This window comes from Saccoglossus kowalevskii, chromosome 22 (assembly GCF_978046115.1).
Source record: "Saccoglossus kowalevskii chromosome 22, keSacKowa6.1, whole genome shotgun sequence".
NCBI classification, from domain to species: Eukaryota; Metazoa; Hemichordata; class Enteropneusta; family Harrimaniidae; genus Saccoglossus; species Saccoglossus kowalevskii.
This window is the reverse complement of record NC_140662.1, coordinates 25,902,908-25,930,879: the sequence shown is the minus strand read 5'-3', so window position 1 is coordinate 25,930,879 and position 27,972 is coordinate 25,902,908. Positions and strand designations below refer to the sequence as shown.

General features: G+C 35.3%; 1 protein-coding gene and 1 long non-coding RNA gene across 2 annotated transcripts; one reads left to right on the top strand and one right to left on the bottom strand.

Annotated features, from left to right (window-relative positions):
• The first annotated feature begins 627 nt into the window (after positions 1–627).
• Positions 628–13,808, top strand: LOC102805464 (solute carrier family 23 member 2-like). Its single transcript, XM_085495849.1, has 12 exons — positions 628–813; positions 1,087–1,250; positions 2,555–2,640; positions 4,489–4,562; positions 5,879–6,063; positions 7,478–7,598; positions 10,116–10,272; positions 10,555–10,805; positions 11,220–11,349; positions 12,301–12,444; positions 13,161–13,256; positions 13,387–13,808. Exons 1-12 carry the CDS (start codon positions 628–630, stop codon positions 13,563–13,565), a joined length of 1,773 nt encoding a protein of 590 aa, XP_085351975.1. The 3' UTR covers positions 13,566–13,808.
• Positions 8,670–9,664, bottom strand: LOC146729457 (uncharacterized). The gene is made up of 2 exons (XR_014928301.1): positions 9,338–9,664; positions 8,670–8,848 (listed from the first exon to the last, which is right to left on the bottom strand). It is a non-coding gene; the product is annotated as an uncharacterized LOC146729457 (long non-coding RNA).
• Positions 13,809–27,972: the final 14,164 nt, after the last annotated feature.

Here is a 27,972-nt window from a genome sequence, read left to right as displayed (position 1 = left end):
CTGGTTCTATTATTTATTTATATGATACATATTTACTTTTTATTACTCTATAATTGGACCAAGTGTCTCCATAGAAATTCTCCAGCGTAGCAATTGCATATTGTAATGGAAACCTGTGCATTATTGCATTATTAAACTACGATATTTGTTAACCTAGGTAGACCTTTCGGGTCGCCAGGTAGTGGTGGAATATTCCACTCCATATAATTATGTATTAGATGTACGCTTATTACATATATTAGCCTATCGGGTTGAGTATATAATATCACATGACTATTTTTGATTGACATGTACACATTCTGTAATTCTCTTCGAGCAGCATGGCGTTGATGTGATGGTTCATGGAGAATATAACTACTCCATGTGTGAATTGTTTTATTTAGATAACATCGTGAAGTGGTTGAACCGAGGCGGTACCAGGATCCCCCTGAGAAGAAAGTGCGTGCTGTGTGTCCGCTAAAACACCGTGCGACACGGTAGAAAGTGTCGTCGTTCATCGCCCCTAAATTACTAGGCCGGGTAACGTTCTTTTTGTAGTGGAGCCCCGAGTAAATTCCATTACAATATCACTAATGTGATGTGTATTCTTTTCCTAGGTGTGGTATCTAAAACAATCAACTAGTCGCGATGACAGACACTAAGTCATTTGAATGTGATATGGATAACGTGGACAATGATGTTGTAGCTGTTACAATAACGTCATTACCACATCAACCTATCGTCGAAAAGCACAATGACAAATATAAAATGGATTTGAAGTATGCCATAGATGATATCCCACCATGGTATGAATGTATAGCGTTCGCAGTGCAGGTAATGTGCTGTCCAGTCTTTATGATTTTTTAACTTGCGTATCATTTTACGAAATTGTACAGCCACAGTGGTGCAGTGCGTGTTAGCATCTAAACCAGTAAAGTTTGAAAAATTGATACATTCTGTTGAATACGCCACGTAGCGAATATTGAACCCGGCAAGGGCGATGTTTTCTCACTATAAAAAAATGAATGAAGCTGCCAATTAATATAATATTGAAATATTTATTAAAACACTGAAACTGATTATGTTTTGTTGTGTATTCGATTACAGCAACTGTTATCCATGGTCAGTTCGTCATTGCTTTTTCCATCAATTATTGTTGGTTTATTCTGTGTGGAAGATGGCATGAAAGACGACGTGTTCGCAAAACTCTTCAGTGCCGTTGTGTTCAGTGATTCAGTTGCAACATTTTTACAAGTGACTTTCGGATCCAGGTAAGACACTAGCAATGTAACCACCTAACTTGGTTGGGGAGAGTTGAAGTACAGTGGCGGATCCAGAGGGGGGGGCAAGGGGGCCATGGCCCCCTCCAAACGCATGAAAATGCATCTGGATTACGCATAGCATCGTCCGAATCGCACGGTCCCGCGTATTCGATCTATAGGCCTGGACCCCCCAATACATTTTGGATCCGCCCCTGTTGCAGTATACGGACACGCGCCGCTGTTTCTACCCCATGTTTACGGTCGATCCGATCTTTTTGACCAAAATTTTTAGATTTTCGGTCATTTTAGCAAAATATGGGCAATTTATTTAGTTTTTGATGAGTTTGGTCTGCCGGCCGTGATGCGACGTGAAGGTTTTGTCCCGTTGTTTTCCTACTTCTACACTGGCTGCTTAAAGTGTAGGAAACACGAAACTTAGCTCGAAACGATTTTCTAATGACCAGTGGTGCAATAAAATGACTGTTATGTCAAATATAATATTAAATTTGAAATGATAATAATTGTCACGAGGTCACGCCGATTATTATCCCAAAGCCCAAAATAATAATTAATATTTTTACCACCTCGTGTGCGGATACTTACCCAATATAACATTATAAAATTCATGTAATACAGACTGGTGGCTCAGCTCTATATTTAACGCGGCCATCACAACCGGTGTGTGTGGAGGGGGGGGGGGGGTAACGAAATTACGCACTGTAGGCACCACAGCAATGTTGGTAACGAGCCTGTTTCCTACTCGTCACGTATAGCAGTTATATACACTTGTAAAATGGCAATAAATAAACCGGCCAGGAAATCAACAATTCTAGAAATAATGTAATAATTAAAAAGCCCAGAACTAATATGTGTGTGTGAAGGAATGTTCTTTTCCCGAAGTGCGTCTAATTGTATTAGTCGGCGTCGTCGCCCCGTGACTTTTAGATAACCAGCGACAGAGTTCACGAATGAAAGTGTCGAACTCTACCTTCGTATCTGTAGCGCAATGTTTTCTTCCTAGCTGTAATTCTCTGACGTTGATGTTAAAATCCGGGTTTGGCTATGGTAGTACGTGTAGCCGCTCGCCAGATTTAAGCAGTTTCAGGGCCATGCAAAATCAATCGTTAATTGGCCAACGACATATTTTCATTCATCGCACACATGTCAAATTTACTTACTGGGTTATTTATTTATTTATTTATTTATTTATTTATTTATTTATTTATTTATTTATTTATTTATTTATTTATTTATTTATTTATTTATTTATTTATTTTTAAATTCATGTACACTTCATGTTTATATCGTTACAGGTTGCCAATTGTTCAAGGAATTAGCATCGTCTACTACTTTTCCGCAGTCGTAACGATGAAGTTACCAGAATGGGAATGCGTTCAAGGTACGTATTCGAATATTTGTATGTTCACAGTTTGCTGTAAAAATTAATAACATAATAAAATTAACTAATCGATATTTGATAAATAAAACGGCCATTTTGAAATCGAAATTATCGTTCAATTCTAAGATACTCAGTCTGTTTCAACTACTCCGGAACAATGCTATGGGTTCTGACTGAAATGTGCGTATGCCAGGGCTTTTTCCAAGCAAACATGTCGAATGTTCCCGAATTACGTTGATGGATTCCTAAAATTACCTCAATTGATCATTATGTTGGAGACGCTTGTGATTTTATCACTGTTTTGTTAGAATCAGAAAAAAACCTGTTTCATAATATGTTATGCCCGGGTGAATTTAATATGGCCACCCTTATATATTAAATATCGATAAATTAATCTCAATCATTATAATATCTCTATCACGCCAACATTCGCCATCGTAAAATATCAAAAGCACTGTTTCAAACAACACTGTACAAACAACATATTTAATTTTATATAAATTGAATACACGAACATAGAGTGGAGCTAACAGAGCTATATACAGTAGTACATAGATAAAAGTTACCGAATTATTTGCCTAACTATCATACTTATCGGTCCTAATTGTCTATTTCAAATAGCAGTGGACCTTCTTTCTAAATTGGTAGCATGTGAAAATATTTACCAACATTAAACCATTAAAAGATTCTTGTTAACATAAAAAACTAATTGAGCAACAAAGACATATCCGTGAACTTATATCCCTGGAATTATGATGACTCAGTGAAACTATTTAAAGAAAATTGTCCTGTCGAGTTTATTACAGATGGTCAGCAACTAACGAATGCGACTTTGGGGGAACCTTGGTTAAGGTCCACATGTGCTTGTGTTCGACCGAGTCTGGTTGACGCCAGGATAGCGCATTAAAATTGCCATTTGATAGAGAGATGGCCACACAGCCCTGTCATGTAGTTCCAAACAGGAAATGACTTCTATGGCAAAAAGTACTATGTGTCAGCACTAGCACTTGCAATTTGCACTTACAAAAAAGAACTGTCGCCTGGCACAAAAACATTTAAAAAGAAAAAAAAGATGGTCAGCAAAATGATCTCTAAAATAAAACAAACTGCGAGTATTGAAATGGCGACTTTCGGGATACTTCAAAAAATACAGAGGCTGTTTGCAAGTCTATACTCGCCTATGACGTGATTCATATCAATTGGCTCTGTGAGCAAGTTGTATCAGACAGTAACATCATAGTATCATACTCATTAATTGTAACTATTACATGGCTGCGACACTCCATTTCAGGTTTTGACATTTTACTATTATTTAAAATATGCACATTTACAAAGGAATTGCTCATATAATCAGATACATTACCACTGCGTGATCTACAGTAATACAGAATTACAACTATTACAAGCCTGACTGTATACCCAAATGAACACTACTTTAAAATGTACGCACCCACCCACTGCACAACAAGGTACTTTAATTATGTTTATATATATACACTAGGCTTCATAAAGGCATTAGCTTGTTTTCTATAAAATATTTATAAATGTTCATGGTATAGAACTCCACTACGGTGAGTTAACCTTCATCTTTCTGTGCCAAATGTACAAACAAACTGTACGATAAATGTACTACTTACACTTTTGAATTTATTCAAGCAAACGAATCAAGCAATTTTAGGCGTTTTCAACACATTTGATAAGATCTATTTTTCCATTCACGATCACAATAACCATGCAATATGTTATTTGGTTTCTACAATCAAGGAACTTATTTGTAAATGTGCATTAGACAAATTATCGTCTTTGTGAAACCCAGTTTCATTTAATAACGTATTGTTTGTTTTCTAGAAACATTTGTTAATGGATCAACCAACATGACTAATATATCTGCTACTGTTACTTGGGAGGATAGGGCACGCGAGGTGAGTACACGTGTATTAGTAAATGTGATTTGTAAACCAACATGCCTAATGTATCTGCAGCAACTGTTACTTCTCAAGATATGGCTTGTTAGCTAAGTACTATTGTATTAGTTAGGGTAATGTGTAAACTGACATGGCTAAGTTATCTGCCATTGTTACCGAATTTCTTAAGCACATAAATAATAATTTCCATAGTTTCCGAGTACGCTTGAATATTAGAGATAATATATAATTTGTTTTATTAGCAATATTTTTGCATTTCATTTGCCTTGAATTATGATTCAAGGCGGCTGAATAAAATTCAAAAATATGTAACGTGTTCAATAAATCATGTATGAACAATAGCTTTAATTAATAGTATTTTTGTATAAAGAACGGAAGAATTTCACAATGACGAAAAAGGAAAGTCTGTATCGTAGTAGTTAAATACCAACGTAAACATCGACTTGAAACCCTAGCAACATCTGCTTGTAGAAGGGGAAAATCCGCTACAGGATTAAGACTTTTTAATTATGTGGTATCCAAAAAACAGAAATCAGTGATTAATCAATGAATAAACAAGTTTGACTATATGGTAACTGATCAGGACTGAGACTTATTTTTTCTTTAATTAGTGTTTCTTGACTCGAATGAATACTGCGCTATGCATTTCACACACATAATCTGCCATTAACATAATCGATGCTCGTATCGTTACATGATATCGTAATCTATTACACAATATCGTAATATATTACATGATACCGTAATGCATTACAATAACATACCGTAATCTATTACATTAAAGGGCAATATAATATCATATTCTACTACATGATATCGTAAACTATTACATGATATCTTAATCTACTACACGATATCGTAATCTATTACATGATACTATAATCTATTACATTATATATTATTTTAAACCGTAATCTGCTACATGATATCGTAACCTATTACACAATATCGTAATCTATTACATGATACCGTAATGTATTACAATAACGTACCGTAATCTATTACATGAAAGGGCAATATGATATCATATTCTACTACATGATATCGTAATCTATTACTTGATACCGTATTTTATTACACGATACCATAATCTATTACATTATATATTATATTATACCATAATCTATTACATTATATATTATATTATACCGTAATCTGCTACATGATATCGTAATCTATTACATGATATCGGAATCTGTTACATGATATCGTAATTTATTATATGATATTGTAACTCATTTTACATTATATTGTAATCTATATTGCATCATAACACAGTCGGACTGGTTAATACAGTACCACATATTTTACAGATTCAAGGATCTGTCTTGCTGGCTGGAGTCTTTCAGATTGTTCTTTGCTTCAGTGGCCTGTTTGGATTTCTGATTCGCTTCATTGGCCCGCTGACCATAGCACCAACTCTTGTTATGTTAGTATTAGGAGGTTTGGTACCACTTACATTGGATTACTCTAGTAAACATTGGGGAATTTCCTTTATGTAAGTATATTATGTTTGTCGATGTTCATTGGTACACCGAGTCACGTGAATTGCAACTCAAGATCTCAGGCCAGTGTCTGACAATTGTTTAAGTACAATTCACCTGTCCTGTTTTCTAAATATTTGTACGTATAGGCAAACCATGGCGCAACTTTAATGAAGTTTTTATTAATTCGCCAAACGCATATTGTATGTTTCTCCAAGTTGTCGAATAAACCTCTTCTATTTTACGATGAAACATATATTCATTTTGATAAGATATAATATCATACAAAATGTTCGAAACATGCTGTATAAAAATCATCCAGATTGCCCTTTAAAGTGACTGACTTTTTTCATGTTAAATATTGAACAAATAATTGTACGCGATGCTGTTTATTTTTTATCCGATAAACAAGTCACTTTTTACTAGAACAGGCGTGTTTCTGGTGCAATGGACTTTAATTGTTCTTCGCTTATGGTCTAATATATCATAATAACAATTCGTAAACTGAAAGACAACGTCTGTAATCAGTCAAATGGACGCTCACAACGAAATACGTTTCAACTCTCGTCTTAGTCGATCAGTCGAGCACTCTATAAGACACAGCGCCCTGGAGAAAAATCCCCAAGATTAACGCAAGGCTGACGCAAGACTCGCCCGAGACTCTCTAGGACTGGACTTAGACTGTCCAGGACTGCGTCTGTTCTGGTGTACTCGCCAAGACCAACTCTCAAAACTCTCTTTATTCATTTTCAAAACTCTAACCAATTACAAAACAGTAAAAAGACTCTAGGGCGTAACCTTCAATCATAAAGCCAATCACACTAAGTACTGAATACGTCATATCTTTTGATTAATCGTTCACTACATTAATAACTACGGATACCAACTGTCAGAAATCGTAGTCAGAATAGTGACGGTTATCTCGTAATTAGTTCCAAATCACTGAGTCGAGTTCCGTCCAAACTTCAAATAGGCCTAAACGATGACAGACATAACACAGCAATTCGCTAATACTCAGCTACATAAGTCGGTCAACAGATACGCGAAAACAAACTCATGACAGTCTGACAATTGTTTAAGTACAATTCACTTGTCCTGTTTTCTAAATATTTGTACGTATAGGCAAACCATGGCGCAACTTTAATGAAGTTTTTATTAATTCGCCAAACGAATATTGCTTTGTTTCTCCAAGTTGTCGAATAAACCTCTTCTATTTTACGATGAATCATATATTCATTTTGATAAGATATAATATTTATTTCTTATCCGATAAACAAGTCACTTTTTACTAGAACAGGCGTGTTTCTGGTGCAATGGACTTTAATTGTTCTTCGCTTATGGTCTAATATATCACAATAGCAATTCGTAAACTGAAAGGAAACGTCCGTAATCTAATTATTATGACTCTGTTTATGTTTTATGTTTCAGGGCGCTGACGCTGACTCTGTTATTTTCGCAGTATATGCGTAATATCAGAGTCCCATATGCATCATGGACTAGACAAAAAGGATGCCATAAAGAAATGGGTCATGTCTTTTCACTCTGTCCGGTGAGTTAATAACACATCTGTTGAACAGGATAATGTAATAAATTCCTGATAATGTATCATTAACCGATAATGTAACACGAATTAACCGATAATGTAACACAAAATAACTGATAATGTATTTTTTCCAACTGCCAGATAAACTGGTATTTTTTTCCATTCTACTCAGGTTAAAACTAGATGACAACCGATAATATAATATAATAATATGTATACCGTTGCTGCAAGCTTAAATCCATTGAAAATATTACCTAGAACGATATGGAATATAGTGTTACAGTATTTTATATCACTCCATGATCAAACAAAAACAATTTAGATATTGTTTTTTAGCTGCAATTTAATTAAAAAGAGTACTGAAGTTTCCTTATAATTTATAAGGTAACTGTTCACCAGGAATGGCGTTTTAACTCCAGTTAGGTTGTAAAATCTGAAAACAAATTCTGGCCCACCGGTTTTGAATACCTTCGCGCCATATGTACCTCAGCCTACTACAATTCTAGGATTAAAAAGCACGGGCAAAAATTAATATTGTTTTTTTTGTATGTCTACTTCCATTACCTTGAAATTTGGCCTCAAAGTTGGGGGAACTTTTCACCAGCAACGCCAGCTTTTTAACTCCTCAATGATTTTTTTGTCTTGTCTGATCGAAATGGTGTAAGTTGTGCTAGCAACTTCTTTGTTTTTTAAATGTATTTCGGCAAAATTTATTTAGTATTGACCAATACCTGGTTGAACCCGAAGCCATTATTGTATCAATCTGATTAAAATCTGATGTAGTGTACGGGCTTTAATTATTTTGGCTATAAACTTATTTTAATTTTATTTTTTATTATATTTGTTATTAATGCCCTTTTATTTTATTATTTTACTTTGATTTTGATTTTGTGATTTTTTTTAATTCCGCCCTACCTACATCTGATCCGACGCCTATGTAAGTCCCGTTCAAATCTCGCGTAAGTAACAGCCAATCACAGACCCCCTTTTATACAGGCTGTCGGTTGCTTATTTTTCAGTGTATACAGGCAATCTTTCTGTACATTATATTTTGCCCACTTGAATGAACCATTAATAGAAAATTGCTAGTATATTTTTATTTGCAAAAGAAATTCCACAGCATTTTACAATTGTTGTCATTACATTGAATATTTTTTTCACTTCCAACAAATGTGTACACTTCCAGATACATCTTCGCCAGCCAAGGTTCGTTCATTCAGTCATCGCTTCAATTTTACATCACTGAGCATAATTATCTAGAATGGAAGCAAAAAAATAAGTAAATCGTAATGATTAGAACACTGTAAACAGCTATAGAAAACAATGCAAACTGATTTTAAATTGTATAACGGCCCACGGCATCGACGCAGACAAGTGGAGCAAAATAATATTTCCTGATCAATTGCGATGTGTTCCAAATAAAAAAATATTTTATTCCAGTCCAAATCAGCTCAATTACTTTAATAAAGAGTTATTGTATAATGTACAAAACATTGATACAATTTGATGAATATTTACAGCTACGGCTTCAATACCGTGGACGATTTTGGCCCGATCGTCAACAAAACATCACCCGTCTCCAGGGCAGGCGACTGGAAAAAGACACCGGTGTTCGGTCGAACCGGTGGAAACAAAATCTTCACTCCCAGAATAACTATGCAAAATAACGATCTAAAGTCGAACCATTCGAGCCACAATATTAACATAAAAATGACTTTCGTTGCATTTTACAATGATAAACTTACCGAAAAGCCGTGTCATTCTCGGTCGCTAACGTCGGTATAATCCACCATTTTATTTGAGTCTGTTTGCTACCTGACTCTGCCCGGTGACGTCATCATGTGCGCTATAGAAGGAGGTCTGTGATTCGTTGACTAAAATCGTCGATAGTGGGTCTCGTTGAAATCTCGTTACATAGGCATCGGCTCAGATGTAGGTAGGGCGGAATTTTAAAAAAAATCAAAGTAAAATAATAAAATAAAAGGGCATTAATAACAAAAGTAATGAAAAATAAAATTAAAATAACTTCATAGCTAAAATAATTAAAGCCCGTACACTACATCAGATTTTAATCAGATTGTTATTGTATATACTAGTTATGTGTGTTTCCATATATGCTGGGTGAAGCGTGTAGTATGAGGTTATTACGAGAACACCTCAAAGCATAGACCTTAAACGACATGTCTTTTAAGTTCTATGCTCAAAGTATAATGGAGACAGTACAGCTGGAGTACTGTCTTCGTGCATACTTTGAGGTATTCTCGTAATAATCTTATTATTATACATATTTTCCTTCCAAGGATACACCATGGGAATGTCGAAATTCAATATTTTTTTACTATTAGAGGACACTTACGCGCGCAATCATTCCATATGTGGAATTCGAATTTCCTAATACGGTAGGATGAAAATATCCCATAAAATACCGCAAAATTACGGCACGCTGTAACTTATGGCGTTATGGTAACAGAAGTTTTATTATAGTGAATATTTCACCAATAAAATACACACGCTTTTGTACAGGTGATACTTTCAGTTTGTATAACGTGGTTCCTGTGCTTTCTATTAACTATTACGGATGTGTTTACAACTGACTCAAGTGATCCTAGTTATCTAGCCCGAACTGACAGAAGTGATGACTTGATAAATACGTTGCCATGGATATGGTTTCCGATACCATGTGAGTTACACTACATAATAATTCTGATTCAGTATGCCATTATCTTTTAAAATACTTCTGTCTAAGGTTAAAATGATAACAATTATACCACAGTAATTGTTGACCCACATAAACTGTTTTTTAAGTACTAGCAGTTTCGTACATATCATAGAAAGTACATTTAATGCATCATGATGGCACTTTGCATTTAATTAATCAAAAACATTGTTTGTATCAGTCTTCGAAAGAAGATGGAAACCACGGAGACTCAATTGAATGCAAAATCTGTTTTCATTTGTTTAGTTAGATGGGGGTTACCAACAGTAAGTGTCGCTTCTTTTGTTGGCATGATGTCTGCAGTATTTGCTTCTACATTGGAATCTGTCGGTGATTATTATGCCTGCGCACATCTAAGTGGGGCGCCACCACCACCAGGTCATGCTGTCACTAGAGGATTGGGAGTGGAAGGCATTGGCGTCATTATCGCCGGAATGTGGGGAAGCCTGGGAGTGACGTCATATTCCCAGAACAATGGAGCAATCTCAGTTACAAGAGTGAGCGCTTATCATCCATACCATGTTTATACTTGACTTCAGTTGAAAATATTAAAATTATCATTAAAGCGGGAGGGTCGTCACCTGCGCACGCTCGTGAATTGAATCCCAAGCGACGATAAAAACACACGCTAAAAACGCAAAGGCTCATGGGTAGACGATTGTTTCTAACAATGGCACGCTATGGCTATCTGACACATGCGCAGGTAACGACTCCCCCGCCTTAAAACCAAATCGATGGTAACAATACTCATGCCTGTTTCGAATATATAGTTTTTACACATCAGATTGATACATCAATAACCTACGCCCATTAGAAAACTGGTTAACAAGTTAACACATTTTTGCCGGTGTATCTCACCAGTTTCAACTTAATTGACATATAATGAAAACTAATTTTTTCAAATTGTACAGGTTGGAAATCGACGTGTAATACAATGGTTGAGTCTGATTCTTTTCTTAATGGCTATTGTTGGTAAACTTGCAGCCGTTATTGCATCGATACCAATTCCGATAATTGGGGGATTACTGTGGATCACTTCTGGTATGATAAATCAATTTATATTTGAATATTATGTAAACAATCTTACAAACGTATTTAATTTTATCTCTTGCCACTATTTGTTGTAAATCGACTTGGGACTTGTGTTTCTTCCCATAAGCTAGGGAGTACAGTTCAAGTCTTCCATCGGCATATTATGTACCTATTCAAACATATCCCGCGTATTTGCATCTACCAATCTGCCGAGAGGTAGATATGCAATGTCCAGGTCATACCTTCAGCAGTTGCGCTCGAGATTCCAATGACAAATTTGATTCCAAAATGTCTTTGTCTTTATTTTCTCACCCGAACAGTGTTCGCCCACATTAACCAGCGTATGATGCTTCCCAACTGATTATATATAAATCAAACTAATACGCATTCAACACAAAGATATCACAACGTATATAGACAACCTCACAGACAATTCTTTCTCACCGGAACACTTTGAAATTTTATATAATCTTCTAGATTTATAAAATTTTAAATGCTTCCAATATAATTTGACTTTGCCTATGCTTTTGATGAGATCTCAGACCACAGAATGTAACACAGTGTAAATGGTATAATTAATAACAAACATTACGATAAAGACTTACCGTTTTCGACATTGTGAATTTGTTACGTTTTTTGATAAGGTAAAAACTGAAAACAACTGACAAGTGAATTCAGAAAGATATTAAAAATATTCTATAACGAAATGTATCACATATGCACACCAATCATATTTTCACAATTCACAAGTCTTAAATTATGAGTAAAAACACCTGAATGAAATTACAAACAATCTAGCAATAACTTTATTCAATCTGATTTTATACTATATTTTACTTTAATAAATATGATTTTATAAATATGATGTCATAAATTTCAAAAACGGAAGGTCGTTATCGTAATCTTAACAGTAACAGGGTGGACATTTATATGGTAATTTGGTATCTTACTTTCGACTAGGTACAATTATATGCATAGGCGTTGCTAGCTTACAACATTGTAATATGAATTCTTCAAGAACTTTGGCAATATTTGGGACAGCCATTATGACTGCTTTGATTATGCCTCAGTATCTAACCCAGAACCCGGAGGTCATTGATACAGGTACATTGCCACTTTATTAGTATGCTATGATTTCATACACTATTCAGTTTTGAGGGATATGCAAATAGAATATATGAACTGTGAAAATTGAAATTATTGTGTACAGTCGTCACACGTATCATACTGGTTTTCTCAGAGGAAAGCAATCTATAGTGTGTTGCATATAAGTTTTCGTCAACTTAACTCTAAATATACTAAATATAAGGAATTTGAACAGATTTCAAATAGTGTGCTATTGAGAATGTTACTGTCCATACTACCATTGTATGTGATACGACGTCTCGTTGAATTATATTGACATGATATTATGATTATAATAATATCGCAAAAGATACTTAAATTAAATGTTTCGTTTTTTTCAATAGCAATATATATATCACCAATTCAAAAAACGCGTTACTACAGAAATAAGCAAAATGCCGTTTCTATGTTATTTAGTAGTCTTAAAATACATTGGGTCAATATAAATGATGATTTATAACTGAGACTTTTTTGTTGTAGAAATGTTTACTGTAACTATGTTAACACAATAGCATTCTTTGATAAGAACATAATTTAGTAAGCACATAGATTTATCACGACATACTTCGGTTGATGGTTCTATGTTGGCAATGTACTACAATCAAAGCTAGCTATCATATATGATACGATTATAATGTTATGATATTTGTATTATGTGTTATTTATTGTCCCTATCTTTTTTTCAAAACGTACAGGAAATATCAACGCCAATCAGATCATAAATGTAATATTACATAATGGAATGATTATAGGTGGTTTAGTTGGCTTTATACTGGATAACACAATACCAGGTAATACGTGTAATGTAGTTTAGCGTCTAAAATTACGACTAAAATTACTTAAAAAAACAAGGATTCAGACGTGCCCTGAATTAGACGTGTGTGGTTATATATTGAGTTTTTCATATCTCCTATTCACTAGGTACGCAAGAAGAAAGAGGTTTGATGGTATATCGTAAACTTGATGCAGAAACAATTACGAAACTTGGTTTACGTGGGTCCATGACTACATATGACTTGCCATTTGGTATGTCCTATATCAAAAAATGGAAATGGACCCGCAACATACCTTTTTGCCCAACGTTCCTAAAGAAGGACTAGTAACACATGAAGACTATATGGCCGCGTTGCAGAACGGTGACATACTTGTCAGATACTTATATATGACATTAACATAAATGACGTATTGCCGAATAATTAATGTGTGACCCAGGAAGATTGTAGATTAATTTCGATGAAGTTGAATTTTGTAACAATTACTCTTATTTTGAACGTGGTCTGTATCAATGCTTTCACAATGGGTGTATCATTAAAGCGCAAGGCTTTGTCTTTATTACAAGTGAATGGCGTAACTCAATTATACCAAATTTGATTAGTGGTTAGTACAACTCGTGTATAAATTGGAAATGTGGGATAGTTTAATTTTATATAGGTATTTTAATAGATTACTAAATTGACAAAATAAATTGTTATAATGGTAGTAATGTCTGTTACCGATATACATGCCTATTTTGGGTCGCGTATGGCGGTATTCGAGTTATTTCCGAATAATGGCGATAAGGTGTCAACAGTTTATTCCCTCTCTGTAAAACAATGCCTTGTCATCGGACGAACACAAATGTTAAAGCGGGAGGGTCGTCACCTACGCACGCGCGGGAATTGAGTCCCAAGCGACGATAACAACACACGCTAAACGCAAAGGATCGTGGGCAGACGCTGGTTTGTAAACAATGACACGCTATGGCCATATGATGCATGCACCGGTGACGACTCCTCCACTTTAAGAAATATAATGCTCGTGAATATATCATTTTGACATAAGTTTGCGATATCCGTGTTGATAGACTTGTTGTATAATTTCTCAAATGATGTATAGATTGCCAGGGATGGTTTCGCAACACTCGAGAGACATGATTATAATAGGAAATTCCAACTCATAAGCTTCTGAATGTTGACAGCGCGTTGCTAGAACCAAATATGACGTCTAATAGACTATTGGTTGCGGCTCCACACCGACTAGACTGTCTATTTAGTTAAGTACAATTGAATTATGCAAATATTTGCAGCAGCCATATTTCAATTGCAGTGCCTTTTATAAGATTCTTACTAAACTTTTCAATAAGGATTATGATTTTTGAATTTCTAAATGGATTATGATTAAATTAAAATTTCAAGTAGGGTCATGATATCAAATATCAAATTTCAAATGGGATTATGATTTGAAATTACAAGTAAGATTATTATATCAAATTTCAAGTGTAATTATGTTTTGAATTTACAAGTAAGTCTATGACATCGAATTCCAAATGACTTGTGAAACTGTATATTACCAGTAAAAGTTATACACGCGATACATACGTTGTTTGGCTCCCATATCGAAGTCGACGAGGGCGATAACTGTGGCGCATACAACATACCATCTATTAATATCAATAACGTCAAACGACTTTCCAGTTGTCACACTCATGTTGGATTTGATCTCATCAAAAGCAGTGTCAAGGTAAAACTAAATCTATAAAATTGTGCGATGATCGGGGGACCAGTGATATGTAGATGGATTGAAGCCCGTAAACCTGACGGCTTGCTGTACTGCACCCCATCTTGCTTGCAAGCTGAAGCGTAAACAAACCGCAGCAATTCGGCGAGCTCAGCGACAGGAAGGTCTTCAAAATTGGTGGCGTAACACGTAGTCCCCATTTAGTCTGCTCTGAAGTATTTTTTTAATTTCTTGCATTTTCGAGTACATTTAACTGGGATTCGTCGACATCGATAAAACGGGTCATCGTGTTTGCCTCTGGTGAGCTATTTATATACGCGTTGGACGTCGGTACCAGGTGTTTCTCGCAAAGTTGAGATTGGTCAGACGACGATTTGTGTTTGTTGTATTGGCGGGAATGACATTTTTCATATAAAGTAAGAATAAATAATTATTTTTCATATAACTCAAAATTTGCATTTTCAGTTTTGATTTTAATCGTTTTCACCCCATATTTTCCCTTATTATTAAATGCTCGTCTCTTATTTGTTTTCCGATCTCAACATTATATTTTTATACATGGTACGGGGCCTTGGTGCTCAATAATGCAATACAATATCGAAAATAATCTGCGGCAATGACGTCATAACATTCGTTAGTATTGGCAATGCTATAATATAATATAATAGACGGTATATGAACATAACATGTTGTACAATGCTGCAGCATACTAATAGGCATTACAATTGTTTTGCATTGTGTTCATAGCACTTGGTTAATCCTTCAACTGCACAGACGGAGTGGAGCAATGCGTTTATAAAGTATGTGACGCAATAATAAACTGTAAAAATGCAACTGAATTGTATCCACAATGATAACGGTAATTATCAGAGTTAACTAAGTCTAATATCTTGGAGATAGATGTGTCAACAGTAGGTAAACAAAGTTGTATTATTTCTCTTACTGGGAAAAATATTAAAATTATGCTGTATATAAAAAATATTCAATGCAACAAGAAGATATATTTTCAACTGTTTAAAATCTATCGAACAAGTCACAAAGCCCCCACTTGTCAGATGTGATTATAGTTGGCTATGAATTATAAAGTTTGAATGTATATGTATAAAATCGGGTAGGAAGATTAAGTTGGAAATCAAAAGTATGTTACTCAAAGTTATCAGCTAGGACATCTCTATTAAATTTGGTAAATGTGCGTCAATTTTAATAAAAAATCACAATCAATTGAATATGGAAATTTAATTGAGTCAATATTAAATAGCAAATACATGAACTATTAGTTCACAAGATATTATTAAAAGAATGGCTGTCACTAGTCTGCTATATTAATTTTAAAAAATAATGTGCATATAAACCAGTGGTCTCTGTCAATCTATATGAAAGTTAGAAGTGCACTCATCTTGGAGAAATGATAATCGACATGCCAAAGGGCTGGACTTTACTGGGTTTGGACTGCTCTGGGGCCTTGTCAGATAAGAGTGCAGTACGGAAAAGAACTGTTTATTCTTGACAGGACTACCATAACTGCCAGTAAAATAACCAAGCCCAGAACATGCTTCTATTAAATGTTATACCAAGGTTCATAGGCTTGGAGTAGAGTAAAATTCCAACTTCCCAGGAGTATATAGGTTACCAAATGTTATTACAGTAATGGTACAAATACGAGGTAAGATTCTAGGCAACAGCACAAAGACCAAGCGCAAGACATTTGTGTCGTTGAATGGCACTTCAGCAACATCATTTGAAGTAAATACCATTTCAAAAAAGTTTGTTCATTTCACATCTTTTTATTTTACAGTGAACATTTTCACAGTTTATAGAAACAAATACCGTATTCGCTCGCATTGGCACCCGGGTCCTGGACCCCAAAATACACAAATTGTGAGGGGCGTTGTTCCGAATGATACCCTAAAAAAGTCAAAGCAGACACCTGAGATCGTTGTTTACTGCATATACAGACTAACGACTGTGCCACACAGTCGCCCCGAAAATATAACTATTTAAAGAAAACACAAATAGATTTAAAGGAATCAATATAGTTTTGATTTAATTGTTGTTGATCCATACCTAAAGAGACATTTTGGCTTTTTCTTTGTAATGAAAAATTGCGGGAAGAGGTGTCAAAATATTAACAACAAATCAAAATTCATTAAATATGCAAATGAGCTCGTTAATTAAATTGTAACTCAGCATTGCATAGCATATGTCTTATATTGACAAATCAAGTCTCTACCAAGTTTGGTCTGATTTGAAATATTAGTTCACAAGATATTAACAAGAATTCAAATTAATAATTAAATATGCAAATGAGCTCCGGGAAATGATTATGGACACCCCCAAAAAACTGGATTTTACAGGATTTTGACATTCAAAATGGCCGCCAGGCAGCCATATTTGATCAAATCAGGAAATAAATCCATGTGAATATGTATACCTCCTCACTGTGTCTTTGTACCTCGTATCATTGAAATCAGTCAAGGCATCTCTGAGAAATATCAATGGACAGACAAAAGCCATGATTAACAATCAAAATGGCTGCCAGTCGGCCATATTTGTTAATCAAATCACACTCAACCTTCACAAAACGCATAACATATTTTGGGCAATATATGCATGATTCGATTCAAGATGGCCGATTCGTTCGAAATTGTACATACATTGGGCAGATAGACATATTTTGATTAAAACATCAAACTTTTTTGAACCTTGATGCACGTCACTTTGTCATTAAATAATCATCCCCATATATGGGCACGTGACCCCCCATTAATATGCCTCACTGTAATGTTCCAAGTAATAATGCTGATAGGATGATGTAACTTCTGCAATATGAAAGCTATTAGATCAGAGATGTGGCTACATACCATATGTTCATATATGGTCAAGTAGTCTCATTAATATGCATAACTGTAACATCACAAGCACTGTTACTTTAAGGACATGCATACAATGATATGAAATAATTATTTCTTTGAATATAACCATGTCTATACACCATTGATTTTACTGAATGCATGGTGTACTGTAGGTCTTTCATGAATCTATATAGATTGCGGTGTTTTCCAGCAGGGTGTTTTCTCTGTCTGGAAGAGCCATCTTTTAGATTTATTGACAAGCAGCATATCATATATGATTTATGTCTTGAAAATACAGTACAAGAAAGATAAAATATAAATCTTTCATATGCTTGCCAGTACACAGATGTATCGTACTAGTCACGGTACCATTACTATTATTTATATACATTAACCAGTGTGTTACAGTTACATTGTCCGTAAAGACAACCTTCTTTTCTTTAAATTATAACCTAGCTAAACCCAACCATTGCCTCACTCAACAGAGAATAGCTTTGCATCATTTTGTAATATTTTCCACCAATTACTTTGGTGTATTTGCATACACTACTATCAGCTAACACGCCAGGCGCACCTCCCCCTTCAGCCCGCAAAACATTGACAAATCAATCGACAAACCCGGCCTACGTCAATAGGGCGCCCCCTACCGAATTTCTGGATCTACCAGTGGCTAATATTTCATCAACATTATTGTTATTTATGTAAAATCCGATGTCATCCATAAAGCGTTCGGCTTTGCCCATCCAGTCCGATCATCAATTTATTATGCATATGCAACTCTGCATCTTGAATTTTCAAGGTGAATGTTCCGGCGAAGTACTCCAGAAAAATGTCCGAAGGGAACAACACCGTGCAGGCGGACGATGGCAACTCTGACACACTGACGCATAAACCATAAATTTTACGTAATTTTTCGTGTCATAAATTGATTGTTTAATAGCTCACAGTCACTCTATACATGGACTATGAATAGCTGTTCCAACTTTCGTTTCTTGTTATGTTTGTAAATGATATATAGTAATCAAGTGATGCTTGCATTTCAGCAGGCTTGGTGGGTCATTATGGGACGAGTGGATTATAACTAATGACAGTTGCAGTTTTATACGATAATTCTACAAAGAACGAGTTTTGTGGAATCTTTCACGTTGACACGAAATTCTGCCACGCCCTCTACATTGTCACCGCGTTTTCAGGTGTTAAATATGATAATTTGTAGCTTTTGGTCTGAACTGTTCTATGCAACTATAACGCTCGCGTGTCCTGACACGTAGAATCTTTTGTGCAAGCATTCGCCTACTTTTCTCCCTTGGAAGTGTTCAGTATTTCTAACGTCAGTGCGATTGGGTCCGATTGACCTTGAGAAACAATGGGTGTTCCAGGGGTGTTCAATAACGTCACTGCATATCATGAATAATTAATAGCAATTATTACGCCTCAGAATTGACCAGTCGTGGTAAGATATCAAGAATGAATTATAAAATTGTCATGGTTGGGCTATGTTTTTGGTCACATTCATGGTCTAGCATAACTCATTTTATGACACTAACTTCCAAGTGTCGTAATCATCTATTGTCTAGTCTAACATTCGGATAATAACCCATAAAAATAGTGATCTTCTATCCTGATTGTACTGTCGCTTGTTGATGCAATGGTAAGTTCAATAAGTTCACAATTAACGCAAATGCCTACTAATGTAGAGGGAGGATATACTTACCGAGTAAAAATATAGTCCTGGACTAAGACCACATACTACATAAGTATGAATCAGCACGATCACAGGTCACACAAACCTAACATTAAGTCACAACTAATTTATTCAACAAAGTCATAACTGAGTGATCAAGCGGTATTGCTTTACATCTACCAGTACCTTTTAGATTGGGCACTAACTGGTTCGTGGAAAAGGCTCTACTCATAGTCGGCAGACGTTGGCGGATCAACAGAACGAAATTTAGGTTCCATCTACTAAAATTTAGTGCGTATAGGAAGAAGACCAGGTAGAGTATTTTATGTGTTATCACTGCTGTATTTAGTTATGAGTGATACCAGGGTGTTTCAGCAAACACGACAATGACTATGTACATACGTGACTACACGTTCAGTGTCAACATTTTATAAATGCACTGCATCACTTCCATAATAATTTCATAACTCACGAATGATGTTTATAACATATAGAAACCTTGTTGGAGTTTTAAAACACCCATTGTTTCTCAGGGTCAATCGCCCTGACATTAGACAAACCGAACCACTGCCCTGGAGATGGTTCACAACCTAGATGCATTTTAATTTGAATCTGTCTATTGAGGGGCGTGTGATAAACAGTTCATATAGAAATAGACTTCTCGGGCCATAACAAAATTCAAACACTTTTTAACTGCATTAAAAGAACATAATTAACATAAGAGTTCTTTGGTCGATATGCTCAACTTATCCGTAACATGTAAATGAACTCGACTTTTCACTGAGAAAGACAGTATTCGTCATTATTCATTTTGTCAGGGTCAAGGGTCACGACTAGGCTGTTGTTGAGTTCACGTCGCTCTCAAAAACTACCAGTTTTTTTACAAGTTCAAGGCCCGGGTATACGAGATGTTCCCAAATCCAGTATTCGTTTTCTGTCATGGAATATTCAGGGGTTAAGAAATAAGTTAATTAATGAATCATTTCAACAATTTGTGTCAGTTTGATATTATTTCCTTTGAGGAAACATGGCTTCATAAGCTGAATTTACCTGGTGTATGTTTAGCAGATTATGATGTTTTTCATTCAGTTAAAGAGAAAAAGTCACAATTTGGTAGATGTGGTGGTGGGGTATCTGTTTTCATTAAAACATGGTGCCGCCAAGGGATAACTAAATTATCAACTAAATTAAAGATTTGGTTTTCATTATGCTAGATGCAGGTTATTTTGGCTTGCAAAATAGCATTATTGTAGGTTCTCTGTATATTCCCCCAGAGCGGTCAACCGCCTATACAGACGAAACTAATGGTATTGATTTACTAGGTCAACAATTGAGTAGTTTGGGGGCTCAGTACCCTGACTGTTACTGGTTACTTATGGGCGACTTCAATGCCAGGACAGGTCAAGATTTTGATTATATATTATTTAGACCACATTCAAACTTCAACTCAAAGTTATGTAGAGGATACCTTTGAGATTAAGAGAAATTCAAAAGATATGCTTAAAAATAATTTTGGGAATAGTCTGCTTGAATTGTGTTGTGAATATTCAATTCATTTCCTGAATGGTAGATTGGGGGCAGATTTAGCAGGGGAGTTCACATGTACAGCTAACAGGGGGTCCAGTGTGGTGGATTATGTTATAGCATCGACTCCACTATTTCAAAACATTACCAATTGTTGTGTAGGGGACAGAGGTGATTCTGACCATTTCCCATTATTGTGTTCTATGAATATTAAGTTGTTGAATAACACTTCGGAGGAATCTGAAACACTTTATTATACGTATTCACCATTTAAATGGGATAAGGAAAAGGGTCACCTCTTTTTAGAAAATATGATGTCCAATAAGGGGGTAAATATGATAAATCAGGTTCTGAATTCTAATACAGAATGTGTAAGTGATATTATCGAAAATCTGTATAATGTTTTAAACTGGGCAGCTAGTGATTTCAGGAAACGTGCATATTGTGCCAAAGGTGTTCACGGGCAGCCATACTCGACCTGGTTTAATACACATTGTATGTCAGCTAAACGTGATATGTACTCTGCATTACGTAAATTCAGAAAGCATGATGATCTTGAGAGCTTACAAAATTATAAAACATTAAAGGTAGCTTTTAAAAAGGTATGTGAAAAAACAAAAAGCAAATTCAAACGTGATGCTTGTAAGAATTTACGAGAGGTAGATAGAAATGATTTGTGGAATCAGGTCAAACGGTTCATGGGAGTCAGTAGGCATTGTCCAAACATTGCATAGACAAAATGGCTGCAACATTTTGAAACACTTCACAACCCCGAAAGACAAAAGTCACCTTTAGATGCCACAGTTGAGCAATATTTAGAAGATTTTGATTACGCGGGCAATAGTCAGGATGGCAGTATAGATGAAATTTTGAATAGGAAAATTTCAGAAAACGAAATTTTACATGCACTGAAAAAACTAAAAAATGACAAATCCCCTGGACCGGATGGCATTCCCAATGATTTTTATAAAGCTGCCAAAAATATACTTGTTCCTGCTCTAATGTTTAAGTTTAATGTTATTTTTGACTCACACTGGAATCTTTCCAAATGAATGGTGTAAAGGTATAATAGTACCAATACATAAAAAGGGAAGTATGACTGATCCACAGAATTATAGGGGAATTACCTTATTAAACTCATTGAGTAAAATTTTCACATCAATATTGAATACAAGACTGGTCAAATGGGCAGATGCTGTGGGTTGTATTACAGATTGTTAGGCAGGTTTTCGCAAAGGTTATAGTACGGTTGATAACATCTTTGTCTTGCATGTTATGGTTCAAAAATATTTGAGTAAATCAAAAGGTAGATTTTATTGTGCATTTGTGGATTTTAGCAAAGCTCTTGATTCAGTAGACCATAACTTATTATTGTATAGACTATGTATAGAAGGTATTAGTGGGAAAATGCTTATTATTTTGAAGTCCATGTACAAAGATGTCAAAGCCTGTGTTAAATCGCAGCAAGGTATTACAAACTACTTCTCTTGTCATGTTGGGGTACGTCAGGGTTGCATGATTAGTCCATTTTTATTTACATTATTCATCAATGAACTCAATACTATGTTAAAAAAATCAGGTCACGTGGGTATTCAAATCTCACAGGAACTTTTAAATTTATTTTCACTTTTGTATGCAGATGATGTGGCCATTTTTAGTGATTCTCCTATTGGCTTACAGAGACTTCTGTCGATTTTGTACACGTTGGAAAATGTCGGTAAACTTAAGTAAAACAGAAATTATAGTTTTTAGACGCGGGGGCATTGTTAAGAAAAGTGAAAACTGGGCTTTTGGAGGGACACGGATTAATACAGTGAGTTACTACAAATACCTTGGTTTATTGATCTCTAGTAGAAATTCATGGTCAATGGCTGTAAATACATTAGCAAGACAAGCACAAAAAGCGATGGGGGCAATTTTTCGCATGATACATAATACTGGGAGTCTTCCATATAATGATTATTTTAAATTATTTGATGGTATGATTTTACCAATTTTGGGTTACGGATCAGAGATATGGGGACATCATAGGTATCAAGTAGTAGAAAGAGCCCAGTTAAAATATTGCAAAGCTTTTTTAGGAGTTAAGTCTTCCACATCCGACGTTGCAGTACTCTGAGAGTGTGGTAGATTCCCTATATATAATTATACAGTCAAAAAGTGTATGAAATACTGGCTAAGACTATTAACCATGCACCCAAGTAGAGTTGCTAAGCAAGCTTATAAACTTGCGCTCAATCTTGATGAAAATGACAGAACGTCATGGGCAACACACATAAAATCTATTCTTTTGAGTTTGGTTTTGGTGAAGTGTGGTTTTGGCAGGGTCCCGGTGAACCTGAAGCCTTTCTCTGTCAATTCATGTCAAGGGCAAATGATATTTTTAGACAAAATTGGAGAGCGGAGGTGTGTACAAAAGACAAACTACGTACATATTGTAATTTCAAAGTGCTATTCCAGAGGGAAGATTATTTATTAGTAATGTTAAATTGAGAAGAACATTGTCATGCTTTAGATGTTCCAGTCATTTATTGGCAATAGAGGGCGACAGGGTCATGGGGCTTGACATTGATTATAGACTTTGTCAAGTCTGTAACATGATGGAAGTAGAGGACGAATATCATTTCATTATGATATGTCCTCTGTACGAGATGCTTAGAAAGCGGCTCATTCCCATTTGGGCTTATACAAATCCATCTGTAAATAAGTTTTATTCTTTAATGTCATGTAATTCATTTGAAATTATTAGTAACTTAGCTGTTTTTATACAAAATGCATTAAAGTTGAGACAAGATGTACTTGACCTTTGACCAAAGATTTGTTGCATCAGTATTGTAATAAGCAAAAGGGGCCAGTGACCTATAAGAGCAAATAAATATATACGAAAACAAAATTGTCATTTGGCTTAATTTCGCCCTGTTGTCTATAAAACCCAGATAACAAAATGTTGTCATCGAACGACTTTTTGCAACAAGTACAAGTCAAACTTCCATTAAAATGATGATCTTTCAGCAAAGCAATTCATCACTCGTTTCTACAGTGAATTAGTGTCGCCCATTTTAACGTATTTGTATTTAACCTATCGTGTTTAACACAGATTCCGATAACAATTATTTCGGAATTGCAAAATTGTTCAGTTTGATCATACTGAGGAAAACATTAAATGTTGAGAACTTGTTTCCGAGTTTGCGTAACTATTGTAAAACAAATAATGATGATAAACATTTATTTTGTATTACTCTGTAAATAATTGTCTCCATGAAAATTGTCCAGCGTAGCAATTGTATATCACTAACGTTGTGTGTATTCTTTTCCTAGGTGTGGTGTCTAAAACAATCAACTAGTCACGATGACAGACACTAAGTCATTTCAATGTGATATGGATAACGTGGATAACGACGTTGTAGCTGTTGCAATGACGTCATTACCACATCAGCCTATCGTTGAAAAGCACAATGACAAATATAAAATGGATTTGAAGTATGCCATAGATGATATCCCACCATGGTATGAATGTATAGCGTTCGCAGTGCAGGTAATGTGCAGTCCAGTCTTTATGATTTTTTTAACTTGCGTATCATTTTACGAAATTGTACAGCCACAGTGGTGCAGTGCGTGTTAGTATCTAAACCAATAAAGTTTGAAAAATTGATACATTCTGTTGAATACGCCACGTAGCGAATATTGAACCCGGCAAGGGCGATGTTTTCTCACTACAAAAAAATGAATGAAGCTGCCAATTAATATAATATTGAAATATTTATTGAAACACTGAAACTGTTTATGTTTTGTTGTGTATTCGATTACAGCAACTGTTAACCATGGTCAGTTCGTCATTGCTTTTTCCATCAATTATTGTTGGTTTATTCTGTGTGGAAGATGGCATGAAAGACGACGTGTTCGCAATACTCTTCAGTGCCGTTGTGTTCAGTGATTCAGTTGCAACATTTTTACAAGTGACTTTCGGATCCAGGTAAGACACTAGCAATGTAACCACCTACCTTGGGTTGGGAGAGGGGGGTAATATACTTCCACAGTTGAAGTACAGTGGCGGATCCAGAGGGGGGGGGGGGCAATGGGGTCATGGCCCCCTCCAAACGCATGAAAATGCATCTGGATTACGCATAGCATCGTCCGAATCGCACGGTCCCGCGTATTCGACCTATAGGCCTGGACCCCCCCCCCAATACATTTTGGATCCGCCCCTGTTGAAGTATACGGACACGCGCCGCTGTTTCTACCCCATGTTTACGGTCGATCCGATCTTTTTGACCCAAATTTTTAGATTTTCGGTCATTTTAGCAAAATATGGGCAATTTATTTAGTTTATGATGAGTTTGGTTTCCCGGGCCGTGATGCGACGCGAAGGTTTTGTCCCGTAGTTTTCCTACTTCTACAATGGCTGCTTAAAGTGTAGGAAACACGAAACTTAGCTCGAAACGATTTTCTAATGACCAGTGGTGCAATAAAATGACTGTTATGTCAAATATAATATTAAATTTGAAATGATAATAATTGTTACGAAGTCACGCCGATTATTATCCCAAAGCCCAAAATAATAATTAATATTTTTACCACCTCGTGTGCGGATACTTACCCAATATAAAATTATAAAATTCATGTAATACAGACTGGTGGCTCAGCTCTATATTTAACGCGGCCATCACAACCGGGGGGGGTAACGAAATTATGAACTGTAGGCACCACAGCAATGTTGGTAACGAGCCTGTGACAAGAAAGAGAAACAACATTCCCTACTCGTCACGTATACCAGTTATATACACTTGTAAAATGGCAATAAATAAACCGGCCAGGAAATCAACAATTATAGAAATAATGTAATAATTAAAAATCCCAGGACTAATATGTGTGTGTGAAGGAATGTTCTTTTCCCGAAGTGCGTCTAATTGTATTCGTCGGCGTCGTCGCCCCGTGACTTTTAGGTAACCAGCGACAGAGTTCACGAATGAAAGTGTCGAACTCTACCTTCGTATCTGTAGCGCAATGTTTTCTTCCTAGCTGACGTTGATGTTAAAAAACTGGGTTTGGCTATGGTAGTACGTGTAGCCGCTCGCCAGATTTAAGCAGTTTCAGGGTCATGCAAAATCAATTGTTAATTAGCCAACGACATATTTTCATTCATCGCACGAATGTCAAATTTACTTACTGGGTTATTTATTTATTTATTTATTTATTTATTTATTTATTTATTTATTTATTTATTTATTTATTTATTTATTTATTTATTTATTTATTTATTTATTTATTTATTTATTTATTTATTTATTTATTTATTTATTTATTTATTTATTTATTTATTTATTTATTTATTTATTTATTTATTTATAAATTTATGTACACTTCATGTTTATATCGTTGTAGGTTGCCAATTGTTCAAGGAATTAGCATCGTCTACTACTTTTCCGCAGTCGTAACGATGAAGTTACCAGAATGGGAATGCGTTCAAGGTACGTATTCGAATATTTGTATGTTCACAGTTTGCTGTCAAAAAATTAATAACATAATAAAATTAACTAATCGATATTTGATAAATAAAACGGCCATTTTGAAATCGAAATTATCGTTCAATTCTAAGATACTCAGTCTTTTTCAACTACTCCGGAACAATGCTATGGGTTCTGACTGAAATGTGCGTATGCCAGGGCTTTTTCCAAGCAAACATGTCGAATGTTCCCGAATTACGTTGATGGATTCCTGAAATTACCTCAATTGATCATTATGTTGGAGACGCTTGTGATTTTATCACTGTTTTGTTAGAATCAGAAAAAAACGTGTTTCATAATATGTTATGCCCGGGTGAATTTAATATGGCCACCCTCATATATTAAATATCGATAAATTAATCTCAATCATTATAATATCTCTATCACGCCAACATTCGCCATCGTAAAATATCAAAAGCACTGTTTCAAACAACACTGTACAAACAACATATTTAATTTTATATAAATTGAATACACGAACATAGAGTGGAGCTAACAGAGCTATATACAGTAGTACATAGATAAAAGTTACCGAATTATTTGCCTAACTATCATACTTATCGGTCCTAATTGTCTATTTCAAATAGCAGTGAACCTTCTTTCTAAATTGGTAAATGTGAAAATATTTACCAACATTAAACCATTAAAAGATTCTTGTTAACATAAAAAACTAATTGAGCAACAAAGACATATCCGTGAACTTATATCCCTGGAATTATGATGACTCAGTGAAACTATTTAAAGAAAATTGTCCTGTCGAGTTTATTACAGATGGTCAGCAACTAACGAATGCGACTTTGGGGGAACCTTGGTTAAGGTCCACATGTGCTTGTGTTCGACCGAGTCTGGTTGACGCCAGGATAGCGCATTAAAATTGCCATTTGATAGAGAGATGGCCACACAGCCCTGTCATGTAGTTCCAAACAGGAAATGACTTCTATGGCAAAAAGTACTATGTGTCAGCACTAGCACTTCCAATTTGCACTTACAAAAAAGAACTGTCGCCTGGCACAAAAACATTTAAAAAGAAAAAAAAGATGGTCAGCAAAACGATCTGTAAAATAAAACAAACTGCGAGTATTGAAATGGCGACTTTCGGGTTACTTCAAAAAATACAGAGGCTGTTTGCAAGTCTATACTCGCCTATGATGTGATTCATATCAATTGGCTCTGTGAGCAAGTTGTATCAGACAGTAACATCATAGTATCATACTCATTAATTGTAACTATTACATGGCTGCGACACTCCATTTCAGGTTTTGACATTTTACTATTATTTAAAATATGCACATTTACAAAGGAACTGCTCATATAATCAGATACATTACCACTGCGTGATCTACAGTAATACAGAATTACAACTATTACAAGCCTGACTGTATACCCAAATGAACACTACTTTAAAATGTACGCACCCACCCACTGTACAACAAGGTACTTTAATTAT

Bases quoted from the DNA above. Each gene is read 5' to 3' on its own strand.
- LOC102805464 (XM_085495849.1), top strand. From the start codon at position 628: ATGACAGACACTAAGTCATTTGAATGTGATATGGATAACGTGGACAAT. The intron at 6,064-7,477 runs GTAAGTATATTA...TTTATGTTTCAG, and splicing joins CATTGGGGAATTTCCTTTAT to GGCGCTGACGCTGACTCTGT. The intron at 12,445-13,160 runs GTACATTGCCAC...CAAAACGTACAG, and splicing joins CCCGGAGGTCATTGATACAG to GAAATATCAACGCCAATCAG.